General features: G+C 44.0%; 1 protein-coding gene across 1 annotated transcript in view; it reads right to left on the reverse strand.

The window, feature by feature from the left end:
- LOC308285252 (extracellular calcium-sensing receptor-like) overlaps positions 1-14,910 on the reverse strand; it is a gene marked incomplete at both ends in the record, with an annotated part of 35,623 nt that extends 20,713 nt beyond the window's left edge. The window contains 3 exons of the mRNA XM_080725970.1: positions 852-1,289; positions 6,132-6,428; positions 14,889-14,910. Of these exons, the coding sequence (XP_080582096.1) occupies positions 852-1,289; positions 6,132-6,428; positions 14,889-14,910 (757 nt within the window). The remainder of the gene's footprint in view (positions 1-851; positions 1,290-6,131; positions 6,429-14,888) is intronic.
- Between the last annotated feature and the right edge of the window lie 222 nt (positions 14,911-15,132).

The following is a 15,132-nucleotide window of genomic DNA, read 5'->3' on the forward strand; positions in this document are numbered from 1 at the left end:
AGATTTTAGTTAGTGCAGAGACACATGGCTGGCTAGATCAGAGGCGTCAATTGGGTATGGCAAGCTATGGCAGATGACATACCTTGGCTACAGGGGGAAATAATAAAATGTGCTGTAATCGTGCCTGTTGCTAAGGTATGGCAACATGACTGGTGTCTTGCACGCGCGCCCTCGAGCGCGTGCAAGACACCAGTCATGTCGCCATACCTTAGCAACAGGCTTTTTCTGAACTGACGCCGCTGGGCTAGATGTCTGTATGCTTCTCGTGCATGCGTTTCTCAGAGAATGCGTGCACTGATCGCTTGTTTGATACGAGCAAAGCACACGCGCGCACATGTCTATCACAGAGAGGAATGGAATTGTTGCGTTACGTTTAGAATTAGAATAAAACACTATAAACCCATAGGCTTCTTGCAGAATGCAGTGCACTGATCGCTTGTTTGTTACGAGCAAAGCACACGCGCGCACATGTCTATCACAGAGAGGAATGGACATTGTTGCGTTGCGTTTATAATTAGAATAAAACACTATAAAACCATAGGCTTCTTGCACAAGCGTTTATCAGAATGCAGTGCACTGATCGCTTGTTTGATACGAGCAAAGTACACGCACGCACATGTCTATCACACAGAGGAATGAACAGTGTTGCGTTACGTTTAGAATTAGAATAAAACACTATAAACCCATAGGCTTCTTGCACACACGTTTATCAGAATGCAGTGCACTGATCGCGTGTCTGATACGAACAAGTACACGCGCGCACATGTCTATCACAGAGAGGAATACACATGCTGCGTTACTTTAGAATAAAACACGATAAAACCATCAAAATACAATAAAATGCTCCTTACCGCTAGTGTCCACACGCATTGGAATCCACTCATCCTCCGCCTCCTCCACTTCGCTGAATGGATCATCCTGGGAGGTGAGGGGGCTCTCTGCATACTCCCGGGCAGCAGTTGCCCTGACGCTCCGCCTCAGCGGAGGTGAACAAAGCAACGGCGCCTCTGGTTCCTCCTCGGCATCCGAAACCAGCGTCTCGTCGTCCGTCTCGTCCGGAGCCTCAACGGGAGCAGCCGAGGTCCCTGGCTGCTCAGCGCGGTCGGGGAGGGGAACGGCGACAGGCTCCGCTTCATCCTGGAGCGGAGGCACCGCCGCCACCTGGCGCGGGGGGATGGGGAGAGGAATGGCGTCCTGGTTCTCCGCCTCAGGACGAGGCCTGGCAGCTCCCTGCCTCAAGTAGCTGTCCATTGTCCGCTGGCGCGGACCACGATCCACGCTAGCGGCGCCTGCGGGGGGATCAGGCTGGGGGGGTCGGACAGCACGCGCACGCGGCGCAGGGTTCTTTTTCTTACTCTGTTGCTTGGGCATCGTGAGAGACCTCACTAGGCTAACTGACTACACTGGATAAACTACACTGGATACTACTGCACCACCACCACCAACCACCACCACCACCACCACCACCACCAAACTATACAACAAAAGGTAAATATAACAACTACAACTACTACTATGCTACTATATAACAAAAATCCTATATAAATCCTATAAAAAAAACACTAAATTTACAAAAAAAAGGCTATACTCACTCAAAAAAAGAAAAATATACTAACCGCTCTCCTCTCCTCCTCCTCTCAAACTTGCTCAACTCTCTCCCTTTCTATCCCTCTCTCCTCAAACACACACACACTCTCTCTCTCGATCTCTCACACACTCTCTCTCACAATCAATCACTATCTCAATCTGTCCACTATCAATATCTATCTCAATACTCCGCTCAAAATCTCTCTGTCTCAGTCTCTCACTTTGCGCAATGCAATAACGTACCTACTCCCACAATGTGAGGAGTTTCCCACAGGCATTTTATAGTGTGGTGATTGTTTGGTCATGTGATTTGATTTTCTTTGATCTGAGACGGCTTGTTGATGTTTGAAGGGGCGTCTCGACTCTTTCCTTTGAAGTGCTTGACCCCAAACAATGTCAGGAGTTGCAGAAGGCTTTGAAGTTGTTGTAAACGCATTTTGATCAAAAGTACGGGAAAGTGCGAGCGGCGCACTCGGTGGTCCGGACAAGTACGGGCAAGTACGGCCCGGCTTACAAAGTGTTAAGTTCTGTTCAGATTCACTACACCTTCGTTCTGTTCGGGTCATTTTGACCCGGGGGATATTTGGTTTTAAAAAAACAACACTAATATAAATTTTAACTTTCATCATGATACATTGACTTTGACTCAATACCAAACAATTCATATGATATATATGGTAAATAATTGCCTTTCTGCTTTGCTATATCACATTAAACACTGAAAGAGCTAGGCGTTTTTACTGATTTAGCTGAAATTCATGTAAAAAAAACTACTTTATTTAATACTGGGCAATATTGCTCATGCATATAGGAAAAAAATAAAATCAGACAATGTTTTTATGAACTTTTTTTTTTTTTTCCAACATGCCCATTAATTGAATACTTGTGGTTCAAGAACAGGACATCATTCTCACATAGAGCTGAACACACATGTGAACACACATGAACGTCACATATGAATATAAACTTGAACGTATACACTAGGCCAGAGGTTTTCAAACACTTTGGTCTCAGGGCACCCCTGTAAACAACATTTTCATCCACAGCGCCCCTGAATTACAGTGTTACTTTACAACACCTCATGTTTATGTAAAATAATTTAAAATTTCCCCTAAGATACAGTACAGTCACAAGGAAAACTTCAGATAAGTGAGGGGTGAGGGTGAGGGTGAGGGGTGAGGAGGGGAGGGGTGAGGAGGAGAGGGGGTGAGGGGTGTGTGTGTGTGTGTGTGTGTGTGTGGCGGGGGGGGGGGGGGGGGGGGGCGATAGGATGGGGGAGGAGGGGGAGAGGAGGTGACTGTGTGTCTGTGTTAGTATACATGCTTTCTTTTATTTTTGTGCATCTTGGGTGGCGTGGGGTGGTGGGAGGGAGGTGGGGTTGGGTTGGGGGGTTTGGAGGGGAGGGGGTAAGGGTGAGGTGAGGGGGGTTGGAGGGGGAGGGGTGGAAGGGGTTAGGGGGTGATTGTGTATCTGTGTTTGTACATGATTCCTTGTATTTATGTGCATCAGGGGAGGGGGGTTAGGTGTGTGTGGGGGGAGGTGGGGGGGGGGGGGGGGGGCTCGGAATGGGGCTTCGGAAGGGGGGTGTTAGAAGTGGGGGTGACTGTGTGTCTGTGTTTTGACATAATACTGTGTATCTCTGTGCTTCCGGGTCAAAATGACCCGAACAGCACTTAAGGTTCAAAAAATATGAGGGGGGTGTAGCATGGGTGTAGTGCAAAAATATTTTTTTTACATGTTCATCTCAGAAGAATCTTTAAGGCCAGTGAGTTTCGGGTGGAAAAAATGTAAACTTCTACCTTTTTTTTCCAAATGAAAATGTAAAACGGGTCAAAATGACCCAAACAGAACTTAAGGGTTAACTTGTCAACTGTTTGTTGTACAAACTTGTGGGTGGTGTCATTTGACTTGTTTCAGAGTTCTTCAGCTTAATTGGTTTAACTTAGCCCCGCCTGATTGTCTGAAACTTTATTTGGGTTTATCTTGGTCACTTGTTTGTCGTACAGACTTGTGGGTGGTGTCATTCGACTTGTTTCAGAGTCCTTCAGCTTAATTGGTTTAACTTAGCCCCGCCCCGTCTTCTGATTGGCCGAAACTTTATTTGGCTTTATCTTGTCAACTGTTTGTTGTACAAACTTGTGGGTGGTATCATTTGACTTGTTTCAGAGTTCTTCAGCTTAATTGGTTTAACTTAGCCCCACCCCCTCTTCTGATTGGCTGAAGATTTATTTGACTATAACTCCACTTCCCAACATGTTACTGGTCTCAAACTTGGTGGGTTGTCCCACGACCCCAATGGCTAACCGCTAATGCTAACCGCTACTTCCACTAATGCTAAAACTAAAGATGCTAATGGTAAAAATGTTGATACTAAAAAAAATGCTAATGCTAACAAATGCTAAAGCAAAAAAATCGAATGTTAGAAATGGTAATGGTAATGCTAATGCCAACAAATGCAAATGCTAACAAATGATAAAAATGATAATGCTAAAATGATAATGTTAGCTAATGTTAAAAAAGCTAAAAATGTTAATGCTAAAAATGCTAACACCAACTGCTGCACAAGGTTGCACACACTTAGCGAGCTGCAGGCACACTTAAAATTTCTTAGAATTTTTCTTTTTGAGTTAATGTCTTTTTTTTCTGTTTAATTTTACGTTTATGACTGTTCTGTATTGTTGATTCTTCTTTGCTTTATTTATTTTTTGCTGTACACAACAGTACCTTTTACTTTATGTTCATACTTCTCTGTACTTGTAACCTTAACTGCTGCCGCCTCTGGGCGACTGATTCCCCCCTTGGGATAATAAAGGTATCTATCTATCTATCTATCTATCTATCTATCTACCTATCTATCTATCTACACTGAAAAGCAGTTGATGACATTGCTATTCACAGTGAATGGTATTTACACAAGTGTTTTATTTTACATTACGATCCACATATTAGGAAGCAAGGCAATGGGAGGGAAGAGCAGGAAGGCACATGTTGTTTCAAAAGGAACACAGAAGGATAATAAAGCTCTGACATTGGACAAGCAGTTGAAAACATCCTATAGAAAACTCTACATGGATGGTCGGCACATGCACACTGGTTGTAGTGTTATGCAACATTGTCAATTTGCCATTAGTACTTGCACTTGTAGTAATTTATGCATGAAGAAGAGCATTATCAACTTTTAACCAGCTTTTATTCATGGTAGATGTTTGCTAGCCTGGCGGAGCCAGACGTTATTATCTGTGTTCATTCCTTCCACAGTATAACGTCTGGACTTCCGTTGATTGGCAGCGAGTATACCGATTATTCTCTGATCGGGGCCAATCAGTGACTGCTTCCGCACTATGCTTCCGCACAACAAACGTAGTCTTCCTGACAAGAAGTGGAAAGCTTCCCCTGATTGGTCCATGTGTAGACGGTGACGTAGATGCATGCTGCTGCTGCAGCATTTTCAAAACAACAATGGCTGCCCTCGCGATGCAACAAGTGTAACAGTTAACGCTCTAACCATAAAACAAGCAATAAGTGCAGTTATTTCAGAGTTGGAATCAATTACAACAATTTAAAAGGAACACGGGGGATGCGCTAGTGGAGTTTATCGGCCGAAAAGACGTGTTTGTTTGCCGTTCTTCCGACTGGCTGAGAGATGTTCTGCTACGCTGATTGGTTAGAGGAGTCTGTCTGTCAAGGCAAGTACACCCGCCCACTTTTCAAGCTGCCAATAGGCCAAAAGTCCAGACGTTATACTGTGGAAGGAATGAACACAGATAATAACGTCTGGCTCCGCCAGGCTAGATGTTTGCATCTCTGACCAAAGTACTGTTTTAGTTGTTAGAAAACAAGGTTATCACTATCAGCAATGAAATATCCAGTATCTACATGCTATTTTTATAAAATACAGAAAATAATTATTTAATTGAATTTCTGCTTCTATGTTTTGGTTGTACCGTGACCCATGATGGACTTCTTTGTGTTTCTCTCAGGTTTAAACATGATTATATAACACGTTGGGCCAAACAGTGACACCAGGAGGCCAAAACTAGACGCTAAAATAGCAAATACCTCCACTACATCTGCATATTTGCCTGGAGAGCTGATATATGCTGGGATGAATGCTATCCACACGGCACAGAAGATCAACATGCTGAAAGTGATTAACTTGGCCTCATTGAAGTTGTCTGGAAGATTCCTTGCCATGAATGCTAAGATGAAACTGAGGAGTGCCAGTAAACCAATATAACCCAGTAACACTGCAAAACCAACTGTTGATCCCACATCACACTCATAGACTATCTTATCACTGTTGTATTGTGTGTTTTTATGAGGAGTTGGTGAGGCAGAGACAAGCCAGACTGTGCAGATGATTCCCTGGGTGGAAGTAAGAGCCAGAACGGTTCCTCTCTGCTGCACAGCACCAAACCACTTCATAATGTCTGCTCCTCCAGGCTTGGAGGCCTTGAACACGGCCAACACCACCATAGTCTTTACCAGAATACAGGAAACACACAGGACGAAACTGATCCCAAATACTGCATGTCTCAGCTGACAAGTCCAGAGTCTGGGACGACCAATGAACAGAAGAGAACACAGGAAACACAGCATCAGTGACAGCAAAAGAAGGAAGCTGAGTTCTGAGTTGTTGGCGCGGACCATGGGAGTGTCTCGATGATAGATGAAGATTCCCAGGACAATGGCAGAGCAAAGTGTGCCTATCAATGAGATGGTTGTCAAGGTGATTCCCAGGGCCTCATGGTAGGAGAGGAACTCCACGCTCTTTGGGACACAGTGGTCATGCTGGGGACCGGACCAGAAGTCCTCTGGACAGCTGGTGCACTCTGTGGAGTCTAACAAAGGCAGCAAGGTTAAAGGGACATACAACTAAGGTATAAGGTCTGGGCACTGACTGGAAATCCTTGATATGGATTCCAGTCTAAAAGTCTAGTGGAATGTCAACTCTCAAAAGACCAGCAAACCTTGTGTAGTAGAAATATTTATAGACTGTCAAATATGTATCTACTTAAAGTATATTCAACTTTGTAGAATTTAGTTTAAAGCAAATCTCACACTAATGTAGATTTGCTTGCAGCTGTCAAACAAACAGCTGACATCCTCCTGTGACTTCTACCTCTCTGTGTCAGCATAATCTGTACTGTCTGTAACTATTTCTATTTGCTTTATCTTTAGAATATAACCTTATAAGACCATGTTACCATGTTAGAATAGCATCTCTGTCAGAATGGACTAGGGTTAGGAGAGCTGTATGATAATGGTGCAGGGGAGGGTTGTGCCCGGAGGGGCTGACAGCTGTGAATGCTGTATACTCTGTTCAACTTTTTGCCCTTTTGAATAAATCTTTGTCAATTCTTCAAATCCTTCATCCTTGTGAAACGTTAATTAATTTTTATAACAATTTGGCGAGCTAGCCAGGAGCAATATTTCATCTTTTACCATTGATGGATACTTGCTCAAATGAACCTGTGGGTGAAGGATTTTTTTTGGAAAGGAGATTTTTGAAAGCAGACCTAAAGCAGGTCCACCACCATGGAGAACAAAGAGGAGACCACTACAGAATCAACAAGAACTGACTTTCAGCAGATCTACAAGGATGAAACCTCACGGATCAATCTGGTTTGTGAAGACAGCTCCAACATCATGGACAGAGGGAAGCTTGCTGTTCACTAACAAGAAAAGCAAGCCTACCACCAAATCACACAGATTGACAGCAGAGGTGATGGAATCGACACCACGTCAAACAACAACAGACATTTGCCGCAGGAGGATACCAACCCAAGGAGACACACATGCGGTGTGAGAGCCACTGGACACTGGTCCCCACTAGTCAAGTGAAACCAAACGCACATCAAGGGAAGATGGGAGGACAAGCCATGAAGACTACAACAACTATGTGTTTGATATTAAAAAGCATTTTTTAGCATTATCATTTTTACCATTTTATCATTAGCATTTTTACCATTAGCTAACATTAGCATTTGTAACATTATCATATTAGCATTTGTTAGCATTAGCATTTGTTTCCATTAGAATTACCATTAAAATGTTTAACTTTAGCTTATTTAGCATTATCATGTGTTATCTTTAGCCTTTGTTTAGTGTTAGCATTTTTACCATTAGCATTTTCAGCTTTAGCATTACCGGAAATAACGGTTAGCATTAGCAGTTAGCCGTTGGGGCTGTGGGACCACCCACCAAGTTTGAGACCAGTAACGTGTTGGGAAGTGGAGTTATGGACAAATAAAGCTTCGGCCAATCAGAAGAGGAGACAGGGCTAAGTTAAACCAATTAAGGTGAAGAACTCTGAAACAAATCAAATGACACCACCCACAATTCTTTACGACAAACGGTTGACGAGATAAATCCAAAAAAAGTTTCGGCCAATCAGAAGAGCGGGCAGGGCTAAGTTAAACAAATTAAGCTGAAGGACTCTGAAACAAGTCAAATGACACCACCCACAAGTTTTACGACAAACGTTTAATGAGTTAGAGGCAAATAGAGGAACAATCAAGTTTCGTCCAATCAGAAGAGGGGGCGGGGCTACATCAAACCAATTAAGGACATGGACTTTGAAACAAGTCAAATGGGGTGGGGCTTAAGTAATAAGTCCCTATTGGTCAGACACCGAGTTTTGAGAGGTTACCATTCTGCAAACTGGAGTAATTTATTGTGCCTGCCATGCAATGGCAAAACACTTATCTTAATCTGCCATACTTCACTACATAATAATAATCTTCACGCTAATTTTGTCACGCAATAACTGCTGCACGATTTACCTCACCCCCGCAATATATACATCAAAACGTGTGGCTCGGCCGGGAATGGGGTGCTATTACTTTTCTTTTCGATCCGCGTTACCATGGCGACGTAATTCGCAAAAAAACTACGCCCAAAAACCACATTGACTTTGAATGGGGGGAAAAAAAAGAGAAACTTGGCGCCACATTGCTCTGGCATACTTTTGCCTAGCAACGTCATTTAAACTTTAAAACGCTCACACGACTTTGGACTTTTTTCGGCCAATAGAGACGAGCTGTAATTGATAAGCCCCACCCCCTCTGTATTCCTATTGGCTGGGCTTTAAATAGCAATATATCCAGTTCACAGCATGGTACCGTCTTGAAACTTGGTGTCTGGATTTAAACGGCCTATAGGGACTTATTGCTTTAGCCTCTAAAGCCTCTAAAGCCCTGCCCATATTTTCTTATTGGCTGAGCTTTAAATAGCTATAACTCCAGTTTGCAGCATGGTACCGCCTTGAAACTTGGCGTGAGTACATGGATGTCCAATAGGGACGAGCTGTGATGATAAGCCCCAACCCCTCTGTATTCCTATTGGCTGGGCTTTAAACGGCCATAACTTCAGTTCACAGCATGGTACCGTCTTGAAACTTGGTGTCTGGACTTAAACGGCCAATAGGGACTTATTAGTTAGCAGCATGGTACCGTCTCGAAACTTGGTACTTAGATGTCCAATAGGGAAGAGCTGTAATGATAAGCCCTGCCCCCTCTGTCTTCCTATTTGATGAGCTTTAAACAGCTATAACTCCAGTTTGCAGCATGGAACCCTCTCAAAACTCGGTGTCTGAATTTAAACAGACAATAGGGACTTATTAATCAAGCCCCGCCCCTCTTAAGTAAATTAGACTAAGCCCCCATGCTCCCCCCCCCCTTTTCTTTTTTTCTGCCTTTGTATTTGATGTTATGCTTTTGAAACTGATATTATCCTAGATAAAGTACTATGTTCTAGAAGGTCCTGGGTTCGATTCCCGCCGGGGGACACTGTGGGTGCTGGGGGCGTGTTCCCTCCTCCACGTCATCAGTGCCCACACCCTAGGTGGGGTTGGCAAAAGGGCCTTTCTGTGTGGAGTTTGCATGTTCTCCCCGTGTCTCCTAGGGTAGATACCCTCACAAAAACATGCAGTAATCCTGGTCTCTATAAAGCCTCCCCCTGGCCAGCCGGGGCGCCTGATGGAGGGGAATGGAACTGGTTGGAATAACGTGTTCCTTCCACGCGCTACGTCCAACCGGGGAAGCTCCCCCTGTCAGGTGATAAGAAGCGGCCTGCTCACTCCTCATGCATTGAAGGAAGCATGAGCTCAGTTCGGGGCCCTCCCCAGGTTGGCAGAGGGAGAGCAGAGCCCAGGATTACAGCTTAGGCAATTGGCACCGGGTGAAAAAATGGGTTACAAAAATCGTGGGATAAAAAATTTAGAAAAAAAAAAAAAGTACTATGTTCTATCCGTCTGTCTTTCAATGTTATATGAGATACTTAAAGTGTGGTTCCTGTGGAAATAAGCCTCGGCTTTCTAGGATCTCCTTTTAGTTGACCTTGTACCAGTGATTTGTACTGTCATGAAACTGTACTTTTTCTATTGCAAACTTCTAATAAATTCTTCAATCAATCAATCAATCAAGCCGTGCCCCTGTCTTCCTATATTCTTATTGGCTGAGCTTTAAACAGCTATATATCCAGTTTGCAGCATGGTACCGTCTCGAAACTTGGCGTGAATACTTAGATGGCCAATAGGGACGAGCTGTAATGATAAGCCCCACCTCCTCTCTCTTCCTATTGGCTGGTATTTAAACAGCCATAACTCCAGTTCCCAACATGTTACTGTTCTCAAACTCTATGGGTGGTCTGACAGACCTAACGGCTAACCGCTAATGCTAACCGCTACTTCCGCTAATGCTAATGTTAAAAATGTTAATTCTAAAGCTAAAATGCTAATGCTAATGTAAAAAAATGTTAATGCTAATGCTACAAATGCTAATATTAAAAATGCTAATGTATACACTTAGCGATCTGCAGGCACACTTGATATTTCGTAGGAATTTTCTTTTCTAGTATTAGTTGCATTCCTGAGTCAATAATCCAGTATTCCACTAATTGAAGTTAAAAGGAGACAATCTTAACTAGAAAGTTAACTTGCAATGCTTTGGAAATTGCACGTGTGGTTGCACTAACGCGAGTCACAAGGAATCCACTGGGATCAAAGCAACCACCAGGTGCATTGGTGTACCACGGCCACCAGACTTCAGGCCCAAGCATATCATCTCCATTATTTTGAACACTCATAATCCATGTTTTTTTTTTCGTTGCTGAGTGAGGTCAGCAGACAAAGTGCATGACTTGAGAGAGATGAAAAAACCTGGGTGAAATGTGACAATCTCAAAAGGAAACAACGGTTAATATATACATACATAGATTTACGCATGCATGCACGCAAGCACGCACGCACGCACGCACGCACGCACACACGCACGCACGCACGCACGCACACACACACACGCAGATTTCATCCTTGGCCTAGTGGGAATGTCCGTGCAAAGTCTAACGGTAACCGAACGCTTCGTTCATGATTTGAGGCATTTTGTTCAAAACGGGCCACTCCTACAAACTTTGTAAGCCAATCTTAGTAAATCTGGATGGAATCTGAAATATCACTGTTCTGCCCTCGCTATGCGTGTAGCAATCCTTGCAGAGCTAGGCAGACAGTTAACATCAGATAACCAAAAACAGGACCAGGAGGAGACTGATTTCCATTTGAAGGCAAAGTCTTTGTTTTGGGTTTTGATTCTCTTTTCCTTTCCTTCTTTTAACACATATGGTGCCAACCCCGAGTTTCCCGAGTTTGATTTCAAATAGACCGCTGTGCCAACCCCGAGTTTCCCGAGTTTGGCCTTACTTACTTAATTAGGTTAATTACACTCTCCCCCACCTTGTGACAAAGTTTGGTGCTTCTGTGATAAAAAATAAGTCAGAAATCACATATTCAACATGTGATGTGATCAAAAACAAAGACAAATGCTTCCCATGAACCACAATATTGCTAAAACATGGCTCAAATGGCTCAAATGTAAAAAAATCATATCTCTCTATATCTCTCTATGCCTTTAGTGCACGGGCTAGTAAATTGGGCTAGTAAATTCCACCTTTTATCACACGATGGCGCCATTGTCAGATTAGTGGCTGAAGTGAAACCAATGAAGCCAGCGTGTGTGTGTGTGTGTGTGTGTGTGTGTGTGTGTGTGTGTGTGTGTGTGTGTGTGTGTGTTTCCCCCAGGTCATGTGACCTATCACCCACGCAACAAACTAGTCTAGCCCTGGAATTAGTCTGCCTATCGTTACAATATTCTGCACAACATTTTCTACTATGTCGATCACCTCCATCAAAGACGGTGGCGGTACAACAGCAGCTGTACGTTCTACTTTTGCGTCCCTTCCACGATAACAGGAAGAACCCATCGCCTGTTGTTATCAACAGGAACCTATATAATGGAGTCTAAAACATACCTGTTTGAGGGATTTGTAATCGGACATTTGTCACTGAGAGAGAGAGAGAGAGCGAGAGAAGCCAGTGGTCCAGGGCTCACCCGCGGTCGCGGTGGTGCGAGGAGTCGGACTACGTCCTCGGTATTGAGGTTGGAAGTGGAACCAGTCGCGAACGCGATCCACTACGGACGAGGTCCAGCTGGACCGTCAATGCAGCCCACACAAAGGCCCCGCGTCGTGCTCCTGCCAAACCAGCGGCTCGCGTGAGGTAAATATTTCTCTCTTTCTTTCCCACCTTTTTTCTGTTCCTGAAGTTGTATTTGTATTTCAGGAGTAACGTCTATCGCGAACTGCCGGTGGTATAGTGATCCACGATTACATTTAGAAATGTATTCAATCATTCACAGATGTTGGAGAGTCCATTCAGCTCTCAGAAGTCGCAGTCTAAAACAGCCGATCTACAAGCACACACAACGCGTCGCATGGCGAGGCGTTGTGAGTCCTCTGACTGACTCGGGTGGAGAGTGGCACAGCGAGAGCGAAAAGGCACACATCTAGGGGCACGGTGGCGCAGTGGTTAGCGCTTCGCCTCACAGCTAGAAGGTCCTGGGTTCGATTCCCGCCGGGGGACTCTGTGGGCACTGGCGGCGTGTTCCTCCTCCGCGTCATCAGCGCCCACACCCTAGGTGGGTTTGGCGATAGGGCCTTTCTGTGTGGAGTTTGCATGTTCTCCCCGTGTCTCCTAGGGTTGATACCCTCACAAAAACATGCACGTAATCCTGGTCTCAATAATGCCTCCCCCTGGTCAGCCGGGGCGCCTGATGGAGGGGAAAGGAACTGGTTGGAATAACGTGTTCCTTCCACGCGCTACGTCCAAACCAGGGAAATATCCACTGTCAGGTGAAAAGAAGCAACTTGGACTCCTCATGCATAGAAGGAAGCATGCGTTCAGTCCGTTTCCTCCCCAGGTTGGCAGAGGGAGAGCAGAGCCCAGGATTACATAGGCAATTGGCACTGGGTGAAAAAATGGGTTACAAAATTGCGGGATAAAAATTATAGGGTAAAAGAAAAGGCACACATCTGATCCCAGACGGCCAGACCCCAACGTTCCAGTGAGATTTTATTTTATATATATATATATATATATAGCCTATATAATCGTCAGATGAATCAATGTATTTTTTATAATCTAAGTCGCTCTGGGTAGGATAAATGTGTCTGCTAAACGCCTAAAACCTTTAGGCTAAATATGTAAATTGATTTGTGAGGGAGAGAGAGAGAGATAGGGCTGGAGGGATAGAGATAAATGTATTTTATTGGTGTGTGTGTGTGTGTGTGTGTGTGTGTGTGTGTGTGTGTGTGTGTGTGTGTGTGTGTGTGTGAGAGTGTGAGTGAGAGAGAGAGAGAGAGAGAGAGAGAGAGAGAGAGAGAGAGAGAGAGAATTTATTCTATTGTTGTGTGTGTATGAGAGAGGGAGGGGAGAGAGAGAAATAGTTTGTGTGTGTGTGTGTGTGTGTGCGTGTGTGTGTGTGTGTGTGTGTGTGTGTGTGTGTGTGTGTGTGTGTGTGTGTGTGTGTGAGAGAGAGAGAATGTATTCTATGAGAGGGAGGGGAGAGAGAGAAATAGTGTGTGTGTGTGTGTGTGTGTGTGTGTGTGTGTGTGTGTGTGTGTGTGTGTGTGTGTGTGTGTGTGTGTGTGTGTGTGTGTGTGCGCGCGCGCGACAAATTGTATTGTATTGTAAATTGATTTTATTTTTCTATATTTACAGGTAGAGTGGTTCGGTGTAGAGAAACCTTGGGAGCCTGCTGACTTTCCTTTGGAGAACTGAAAACTTGGCCTGCTGTTTCTGACCGGCCTCATCTGAACATGCACACAGCCTCTGATCTTTGAACATGCACATATGCACGCACGCAGCCTCTGAACTGTGCACGCATGCAGACTCAGAACATGCACGCGCGCACACACACAATGGGCCTCATTCATCAAGCACTTAAGACCAAAAATACGATCATATTTTGTTCTTACCGGCATTTAGGATGATTCTCAAGTTGGGGGTCAAATTCATCATTGTATTTTGGTCTTGGATTTGTGCTGGAAATACGATGGAAAATACACCACCTCCGACCATGGTGTAAATCTTTGCTTATATTTAGAATGCTTTTTTCGGTCGGGAAATAAGCCATCAGCCCACGGTGTATATTTAGAATGCTTTTTTCTTCATGCTAAATCAATTTTAAATTGTGCCAAACATCAAATAAAATATTTATTAGTCCATTCTGCCCAACATGTGCCAACACATGTATTTAAAAAATAAAATAATATGTCAATTGTCAAACAATTACATATTCAGTCGTGGATTAGCTGCCACTGAGTTTGTAACCAAATGGACCCGCCAATGGGCGACCACTCACGCACCGCATGATGACTGCCCGCACTCGTCCATTTGGTTTCATTTTAAAGAGTTAAGGATCTATAAAGGCCCAAGGGTCTGTTTGGCAAGAGACCACCAGAAAACCCCAGCACATCACTGAGGTCCCTGGACCACTGGTTGAGACCCACTGCACTACCTAGGCCTACTGTATTTGCCACTAGCCTATATTCTTACCTCTGATGAAGCAGCGTTTCACTTCGTGGATATTTCCGCATAATTGTTTTGTGTATTATTCCGTGATGGATTGAACCTTGTAAACCACTTCATGCTATTATAGTCTACATTAGAGCATTACGTTCAGCATCCATTTTGTAATCTGCGGGATCAGAACAGTTTTAATTCATATCCTATGTTGTCAATGTGATACCGATATGTTTTTCTTTCCTTTTTTCCTTTGTTTTTTGACGAGACAAGTTGAAGTTTTTATATGCAGCAAGTCCAAGTTCAAGTTCCTCTGCTGGCGAGAAGGTGGGGGGCGTCGCGACCCTCCACTGATTAGGCTTTAATTTATAATAGACTAGGCTACTGTATGCCTATTGATCACATCAACACATAACGCTACACGCAAAAGCAAAATAACTCTTACCTTCGGTCTGATAAGAATACATGTGGCTTTACAGGACAGTGTTGAAATATTAATTTAAAAAAAGAATTTCCCCTCAACATATAGGATAAATAATCAATAAAGCTCGTGACCTGGTCTGGTCCATATCGGAAAGCAACCTGTCACAGGCACAGCTCATACTGTATATTCCTTCAACATTATCTTTTTGGCAATGTTCAGTAGAAAAGGATTATAATATCCATCCCATGTTTATTATTTTGTGATT

Source organism: Nannobrachium achirus (assembly GCF_963921795.1).
Source record: "Nannobrachium achirus genome assembly, chromosome: 5".
NCBI classification, from domain to species: Eukaryota; Metazoa; Chordata; class Actinopteri; order Myctophiformes; family Myctophidae; genus Nannobrachium; species Nannobrachium achirus.